The following is a 10,000-nucleotide window of genomic DNA, read 5'->3' on the forward strand; positions in this document are numbered from 1 at the left end:
AATCGACTCGTCCTCCTCCCCAAAATTTCGGGTCTTGTGTCTTTAGTAGAAAGGATTACTGTTATTATTACTATTATGAAAGGGGCGAGTGGGTTGAATCATTAGTGCGTCGGACAAAATGCTCAGCGGCATTCCTTCTAGCTCCATTCTAAGTTCAAATTCCGCCGAGGTCGACTTTGCCTTTCATCCTTTCGGGGTCGATAAAATAAGTACCAGTTGAACACTGGAGTTGACGTAATCGACTCGTCCTCACCTCCCCCAAGCTGCCTTTATAGCCAAAATTTGAAATAATAATAATTATTATTATCAACGTTGTGAAAAAATAATTGGCGGCGACAGTTAAAACGAACAGAGAAAGCCCAAACGTCCACAATTCAAACATACAGCAGACTTTCTCTTCCAACGCATATAGCTCTTCCCTTTTTGTTACATCACGGTTGATGAAGCTTCCTCAGCTATACAGAATTAGGCTTGTATCCATCTACGTCTGATTGCGCAAGTTTCGCATGTGTATTAATTTTAAGATAAAGCAGACGAAAGTTTTTTGAGTAACAAAAAAGTAACAATAATAATAAAAATAACTGAATAAATAAATAGATAAATAAAAAGGTGTGGAATAATTTCTTCAAATTAATAAATAAAACTGAACTGTCGTAGATATGTGCATGTTATGATTTAACTGTTGAACAAATAAAATATATCTTGTCATGTTTGTTGTGGATCGGTTCAAACGATTTAGTCTAGGACGTATTTGTGTATGCTGCTGCAGTTGTGCTATATATATATACACATACATATACACAGTGTGTACGTGTGGGGGATATATTGTGTATAATCCATTTGTATAAAATGATTTTTGTGGAGAATGTACGAATGTTACGTCTATTGTATATATACTTACAGTATTTCAGAAATATATATCCACCTACATTTTTTCTTCTCAAAGAATTGTTTTGCGTTACACGTTGATGTTCTTCACAAACATACAAATTATATTATATAGAAACGTACTCAAACCTTTAGAAACATTCAACTACACAGAGAAACGCGTATATAGATACAAAAAAAGTATACAGATCGATAGATAGATATAGCAGTAAGAGAGAAAGACAGAGAGAAGGAGAAAGAGTGACAGAAAGAAAGCGCACGCAATGAGAGGTTTAAAGAAGTTACCTGTCTTAAGAACTTACCGCTTGTTTCTCTTTCTCTCTTTTCATTTCATCTACGAGAAAAATTTCTCCCTTTTTTTTTTTCAACAAAGAATTGTAGCTAACTATTCAACGATTAGGAAGGTAAACAGGGAAAGGATTATTGCGCGATATATATATATAGATAGATAGATAGATAGATGTATATATATATATATATATCATATAGCTGAACGGTTAAGAAGTTTACTTCGCAGTCGTGTTTGATGCCACGTACGTTCAATTCCTTTGTCTTCTACCAAGTATCTTCGACAATAGCTTCGTGTCGATACACGAATGCAAAACCTGTGAGTGAATCTGAGTAGACGCAAAACTGTGGACGTCCGCTGAATGGACTCTACCTGCAATTCTAAAATGTTCACCCTTCTTGCTTGTCACACACATACACACACAGCTACGCTGGTTTCTATCTGAAGAATACGCCAAGGAGGGTGATAGTGTCTGTGGAAATAACCAGTCGTATTTTGTTATTCAATGAGTAGGTAGGACGTTGATAACCAACAGCACTCGTCGATGCCGATGAGATCCATTCACTCGTACATATATTTATACGAATGCATTACATGTATCTGCTTTCTCTGAAAAACTTGTCACAAGTCAACCCTGAAAGAACAAACCTGTAATCAAAGACATTCTAGTCGTGACCACACTGTCTTTTTTGGTGTATCTAGGATTGCATTATGTTTTTTTAATAATGCTATTTACTTAACTGAGATGTTATGGCGTGATTTGAATAATATTCATTTCCTTTTTCTAGTCGGCCAATTAGCCACGTACAAGATAGTCTGAGTGAGACTTACGTGTGTGTGCGTGTGCACGCGTGCGTATGTGAGACAGAGAAAGAGAAAGAGAGGCAGAGATGAAAATAACAAGCAGCGTATTATTACTTTTATATACCCGCGTGTGTATGTACATTTGTAGGCGTTTTATATCCGTTGCTGAATAAAACTTCGAATTCCTTAAGGCATATATATATATATATATATATATATATATATATATATATATATTATAGCCACGTTAGGGTGCTTAAAGACAAAAAGAAAGAAAGAGTGAAATAAGAATAATAAACTTGGAATGAAACGGAAACAGAAAATAACAATAATAAACCCGAAATCCATAAAACGCATGTTTAAATGATTTTTATGTACCTGTCTAACTATGTTTACACACCGTGTGTTTGTCTGCACGGTAAAACTATTCACCTTCTCTCTACGCCATATGATTGTCAAACGATGCGCGCACATACAGTGGCTGCTATGAACTACATCAATAATTAACTTAGCCACTCACTTCAACGAGAAGCTGTTTGCTGCATCTTCACCTCTTCCTTCCACTTTCGCTCCTTCCCCCTCCCTGTAGTTGTCTATCTATTTATTTATCTATCAATCTATCTATCCATCTTTCTCGCTATCTCACTCTACCCCTCTCTCTATATATATACCTCTATATACATATACCTCTCGTTCTACTTATCTCTCTCCCTATATATCTATCTATCTATCTATCTCGCTATCTCACTCTACCTCACTAACTATCTCTATATACCTCTCGTTCTACTTATCTCTCTATCTATCTATCTACCTATCTCTGCACAAGCCTTTTCTCTTCCCGTCTCTCGTTTATTTTCTTCTTTCCTTCTTAAATTCTTCCTCTTTCATTTTTTATTTCATGTTTTTTTTAGTTTTTTTTTATTTTACAAACACGCTATTCTATCTACCTCTCTGTTTAACTTACCTCCAGATCTCACTCAAACTTTCTTTCTTTCTACTTTCTCCTGTCACGCGCGCTATTGATCTACCTATCTTTCTATTTCTACCACTTATAATCATTTCGTATAAATACACAGACTTACTCTCTCTCTCCCCTCCCTCTCTCTTATTCTGTTTCCGTTTCTTTCTCTCTCCTTCAGTTACTGTCTGTGTTTCTATCACACACTCTCAGAGAGCCTCATTTGTGTGTTAGCCATATCGTCGCATCTGTTTCTCGAAAACATACATTCAAACATACATACACACACAAGCACACATATATATATATATATATATATATATAACTATATACATATATATATATATATATATATATATATATATATATATATATATATATATATATATACACTTACACACACAAACACACACGTACAAACACACTCACAGACACACACTCACATCAGAGGATTATCCAGGGATTTAGCTGCTGACAACAATGGGATCACCACATTTGGATATTTTTGGAACTTAAGGGCTCGTGCCCTGGTGATACATATACGTACTTTACATCAGTATATATATATATATATATATATATATATATATATATATATATATATATATATATATATATATGTATATATATATATTTATATATATATATATATAATGTGGCATTATGGATCATAAGATCCAGGGTGGGTCTTGCTTCTGCTGACATCCCCGATGTTTCTAATAGCAACACTTGCTATTCTAGCAAACGAGTAAGTAAAAATATTTTATATCGTTCTTATCTATATAAATATCCACACACATACACTCATGCATATATATGCATGTGTGTATATATTATTATTAGATTATTTTCTATGCATTATTTTACCCAAACCTCATTCATTTCACACTGTAACGTATTCTTTAACTGTCTTGTTTCACCATCTTTTTCCCTTTTTTTTTGTATGTTTTATAAATTTTTTTTTTCTTGTGATTCATGTTGTTTCTGTTGAATTTTGTTCCTCACACTTTTATGTTTTTCTCTAAAAGAAAGCACAACTTTAATTTTCTTTTTTATTTTATTTTTTCTTCTAATTCATTACTGCTACCCACATCCTATCATCGTTGTCATCCACATCTTCATCATCCTTCATGATTATTCAATTTTCACACAGAACCATATTTACTTTCTCTTTGCCCATATCACTATCAAGTCTATCTGTCACAACCAACACAGTATCACCATCACCATCACCACCATCACTTCTCTAACCAGTTCTTCAATCCCTATCGTCGCCAACCCACATCACCACCATCACCACCACCACCACCACCACCATCACCACGTCGCCACCATTGTCATTATTAGAATCTGAGCTCCTTTAGTAATCATTATCATCGCCAACAATGTTAAGCAAGTCTATATTATTACTGTCATCTGCTACCCACCACAAGAGCAACATTTTTCAAACCTCCTCTCCATCATTATTACTATCATTAATACCATTATTATTATCATCATCATCATCATCGTCATTGCTGTCTGCTTCGACATTATCACCACCAAATCCAATATATCACAATTATCTTTCGTATCAGCATCGTTATCGTCAACATCAACATCCAGATTTCTCTCTTTCTCTCTCTCTCTGTCATCAGTGTCATATGCAATCTCTTGCGATATCTTATTTTTACCAAGTACCTTTATTTTCATTCCTACCACTGTACTTTCATTTTATTCCAAAACACTGCATTCTGCAAGAGAGAGAGAAAGCAATTACAAAGAATGCTTGGCAGTTTCACCTGAAGTATAACACAAATTTCATGCTTCCTGTCAGTGCATTTAAAACAAAAACCATTTTTTTTTTTGATAATATAACTACTACTACTACTACTACTACTATTACTACTACCACAACTACTACCACAACTACTTTGATAATCTAATATTCTTAATAAAGGCATGAGTATCAAATCTTCCCCCTTTCTTCTCTCTCTCTTGAACAGCTTCATAGTTATGGAAAAAATAAATCATTACCACCACCCTCATCATCATCATCATCATCATTGATATCGTCATTATTATTATTATCAATACTAATATATCTATATGCAAACTAATCATAATTATCCCTAGCATCACATTACCATCATCATCATTGACATTGTCATCATCGTCATCATCATCACTGTGTTTACAATGTCCAAGCTGCACTGGCGAAGGTGTTATGCAGCTTCTCCAAAAAGTATAATAGAAAGATCCTAATACATTTACACAAATGCACACACACGCACATATATAAATGGCTTCAATGCTACAGTTGTCATTAAGCAACAGTAGAATAGAATTCCCTATCCTTGAAGCCTTTTGCATGTCACCGTTAAGAATATTCCTCCCCAAAAGCCATTTCTCCTTATTCTTGATACTGTGTACTTCAAATTCATGCTTATTGCTTAGCATACAAGATTTCGTTAAACGGACACATATTTGCTCATCCAGAAAAAACGAATTTATATAATTAATACATTTTGTTTATACACTTACATATCTCAGTTTAGTTAATTTACTAGTAAACCAATATTTCATGTGTGGGTTTTTTTTTTTTCTTATATCGTTACTGTTATGAATACCATATTGTATGCATGCAGAACTGTTCCTTTATATCAGAAACAAAAGCTGAATGGTCTTCATTTCCTACATCATGTCTTTCTCTCATCCTTTGAGAGAAGTGTGCATTCTGTGATTATTCCAGTTTATTAGGTGATTCAGTATATAATAAGTATGTATGTAGAATCATATATTTGTATGAGTGATTGTGGTCTATTGATTGTGAAAGTAGTAACTTCTTTTATATTGTTGCAAGATTTACTTTCTATGTGTACATCTGTGTGTGTGTGTGTGTGTACGTATGTATGCCTACTTCATTCTATGTGTGTGTGTATATGTGTGTGCCTGTTTCATTCTATGTGTGTGTGTTTTATTGTATGTATTAATGTGTGGCTTAGTGGTTGAAGTGTTGGTCTCATAATCATAATGTTGTGAGTTCGAATCCTAGACTTGACAAGGGGGTACGTTATGTCTTTGAGCAAGACTCATCATTTCACATTGCTTCTGTCTACTCAGCTGAAAATGAGTACCAACTGACTGCTGCAGCAGTCTTCTCTACCTACAGCTTTCATCTCCTCAATGTTTTGCTAGATCAAGAATGGAAAGGCTGACGGCATATTTACACCTGCTTACAATTCTATAAGCACCTGAAACAATTAGCAAAAGCATTATACAAGCTACCAAGATCATATTTGCATGCAAGAGACAATTGTGTATATGCACGAATGTGCATGAGAGAGAGAGAGAGGGGTGGGGAAAGAGAGAGAATGAAAGTGAGAGAGAGAGCAAAAATCTTTGAAGCAATAAGTAACCTAACAGAAAAGAAATTCTCTGCTACTTCTGATAGCTTACCAATTTAAAGAAGACGGAAGCTAAATATTTAATTTAATAAGTTTTTTTGGCTTCTAGAAGGGCATCCAGCTGTTGATTATAGCCTCAGCAAATCTCTTGTAGCCATGTCAGCATGGAAGAAGAGAATATAAAAACGATGGAAACAAAGGACATAAAAACGATGACTATGATGCTGACATTGAGTACTTGTAGTATCACCATTTTTTGAAAAAAAAATTTTATTGAAAATCAGCAAAAAATATCCAAATAAATATCCAAGCAAAGCAAACAAACAGGTGTTGTAAAGCAAATATGAACTAAAATTAAAGGTCATATAAACAAGATATGAATGAATTTTAAATCATAATTCAATCTGATTGGAATATGACTACAACACCTGGTTCTTGGATAAGTGTTTTAGCAGGGTTTAGTCTCTAACAAGAATACAGACCAAATCTTCGAGCTGAAGATATCTTTGTCCATTCCTATCATTCCTACCAAAACCCATGGAGGTCAGAGAAAGGGACATGAACATTGATGGTTCTTCTTTACTGAAGCCAGGAATGAGGATATTTTAAACTACAATTGAAATATATTATCACACGTCACAGACTTCCTTCTGTTCAATAGAGGTTAAAAAAATAATTAAGCATTTTAACCAATACAGTTGGTTACCATAAATTGCATGAATACAGGTACCTAAAATTAGAGATAAATTATTTTCCTAAGCACAGATGCACTACCATTGGTTCTTCTGTACTTAGTATTCAATGTCGTTGATAACAAGGTTCCATGACCCATTATACATCATTTAAAACTGAAGAATTTAGAATGGAGATGAATGAAAATACATGACAAAAAAATAAATAAATAAATAAATAAATAAATAAAAAGAAGGAGAAACAGAGATTAGCAACAACTAAATATCTTTTGGTTTTCATAGAAGGGAAAAGTTATTGATATATTGATTATCAATCAGGAGATATTTCACACTAATTCATAAAAACATTTTATTTACTAAAGATACCTTCAATATATTTATGTGTGTAAACATATGTGTGTAAGTATATATATATCTATATATATATGTGTATGCATATATAAGTATATATATGTATTTATATATATGTATGTATATATATAAGTATATATGTGTATATAAGTATATACATATGTATATATAAGTATGTATATATAAGTATATATATATATATATGTATGTGTATATAAGTATATATGTATGTATATATAAGTATATATATATATATATGTATGTGTATATAAGTATATATGTATGTGTATATAAGTATATATGTATGTGTATATAAGTATATATGTATGTATATATATGTATATGTATGTATGTATATATATATATATATATATATATATATATATATATATATATATGTATGTATGTATATATATGCATATAAATATGTGTGTAAACTTTGTACAAGCATACATGCAGGCATGCAAATACAAGATGATGTGGATATGATTTCATATCAATCATATATATATATATAACAAATATACATCATAGACATATATATATATACATATATGTATGTAGGTACGTACATATATTTATGTATATATAAATGTATCTAAATATGCACATTTTTGTATATCTATATATATATATATGTGTGTGTGTATATATATCTATATATATATGAATAAATGTGTGTGTCTGTGTGTGTGTGTGTCTGTGTGTGTGTGTGTCTGTGTGTGTGTGTGTGTGTGTGTGTGTGTTTGTCTGTCTCTGTGTGTGTGTTTCTGTTTGTGTCACCTTGTCTTGATGTCACATGGTAGTTTTATTATTGCTATACAAGCAGTGTCATTCATTTCCAGTATTTTGCATAAAACTGTCTGAACAAGAGGAAATGTTATTTGCCAGGAAACAGTTGAAGGTTGACAACAGGAAAGGCATTTCGCTGCTGAAAATATGCCTTGAATAAAACTCAATACAACCAATGTATAAATATGACAATGATGATGATGATGTTATATATACATATGTATATATATATATGTGTGTGTGTGCGGTGTGTGTGTGTGTGTGCATATTTTTATATATACTCATATATATATATATATATGCATATATATGTATATATGACTTTATAATTGTATGCATATATACATACAATGTGTATATATATAATATATATATATATATATATATATATATATATATATATATATACACATATATATTTATATGATAAATGATTGACTTGATTCTAAATAGAGATGTTTTCTTTACTGATGAAACTTTAAGCAAGTCAAATTCAGTGAACTTGTTATTTAAAGCATATAATCCAACTAAATGTGTACTTGTTTGTGTGTGCATATGTATATATATATACTTCAAATTTTTATATGTATATAGATAAATAAAAATGTATATATAGATATAGGTGTATATGTAACTGATTTTTTTTCAGTGTCCATACATACTTGAATCAGAAAGAGTTTCTTGTGACAGATTTACTATGGTTCACTAGCTTTCCTATTGCCAATCTTCACTTGTTTCAGTCCAAAGTTGTACCTCCACATATCTAGACGTAGTCTTACAAAGACTGGAACAGGAGACCATTTCTCTTGGTAGTGACACATGTTTATGAGCACCAAGTTACACCAAGACAAGGAAACACAAACACACTAATACATACATACATACATACATACATACGTACATATGTATGTACGTACATACATATGTACATATGTATGTACGTACATACATATGCACATATGTATGTAGTTACATACATACACACATATGTATGTACATATATATGTATGTATGTACATCCATACATATGTACATACATATGTATGTATGTACATATGTACATGCATACATATGTACATTTGTATGTATGTACGTACACACATGTATGTACGTAAATACGTACGTACACATATGTATGTATGTCATCATCATCATCATCATCATCATCGTTTAACGTCCGCTTTCCATGCTAGCATGGGTTGGACGATTTGACTGAAGACTGGCAGACCAGATGGCTGCACCAGGTTCCAATCTGATTTGGCAGAGTTTCTACAGCTGGATGCCTTTCCTAACGCCAACCACTCCGAGAGTGTAGTGGGTGCTTTTATGTGCCACCGGAACGAAGGCCAGTCAGGCAGTACTGGCAACGGCCAGGTATGTAAATACATATGTACATATATATGCACATATGTACAAACATATGTATGCACGTACATATATATGTGCATGTACATACATCTGTATGTGTATAACTTACATATATAAGAAAAATGTTCTTAGAGAAATAAGTCTGGCCAATGGCTTCGAATGATAATGACAAAGTTATATAAAATAATTTACATGATAAATTATTGATTTATTGAAATTTTTTTTGCTTTCCGAGGCAGTAAACAAATACCTAGAGGCAATAGGGATCAGATTTTATCCAGCTCCATCACTCATTCCCACCCACTCTTTAAAGTTGTAGGTTGTCAGCAAGGAACCTGTTCTGCTCTGGCATCATCTTTCATTCTTTAACTCTTTATCTCCAAGAGTAAAGCTCTACTCTCGAGGTCTTGAGGTTTGTATTCTTCCACATTGAAAGGTGACTTCACTAATGCTAGTGGCATGGAAGTACATG

General features: G+C 32.7%; 1 protein-coding gene across 10 annotated transcripts in view; it reads left to right on the plus strand.

The window, feature by feature from the left end:
• The window catches only part of LOC106878173 (uncharacterized), a 1,399,830-nt gene that overhangs the window by 989,558 nt on the left and 400,272 nt on the right, over positions 1-10,000 (plus strand). Inside the window, exon 1 of one of the 10 annotated variants that reach the window (XM_089356157.1) lies at positions 3,572-3,687. The exons of 8 other annotated variants lie outside the window; for them this stretch is intronic. Coding sequence is in view for 1 of the 2 variants with exons in the window: in XM_089356156.1 (XP_089212282.1) it covers positions 3,650-3,687 (38 nt within the window). In the remaining variant the exon portion in view is untranslated. Of the gene's footprint in view, positions 1-3,571; positions 3,688-10,000 lie in introns of those variants that run through there. One more of the 10 variants, XM_089356156.1, reaches the window with a different exon arrangement.

The sequence above is a fragment of the Octopus bimaculoides genome, chromosome 8 (genome assembly GCF_046866305.1).
Source record: "Octopus bimaculoides isolate indiv1 chromosome 8, ASM4686630v1, whole genome shotgun sequence".
In the NCBI taxonomy this organism is placed as follows: Eukaryota; Metazoa; Mollusca; class Cephalopoda; order Octopoda; family Octopodidae; genus Octopus; species Octopus bimaculoides.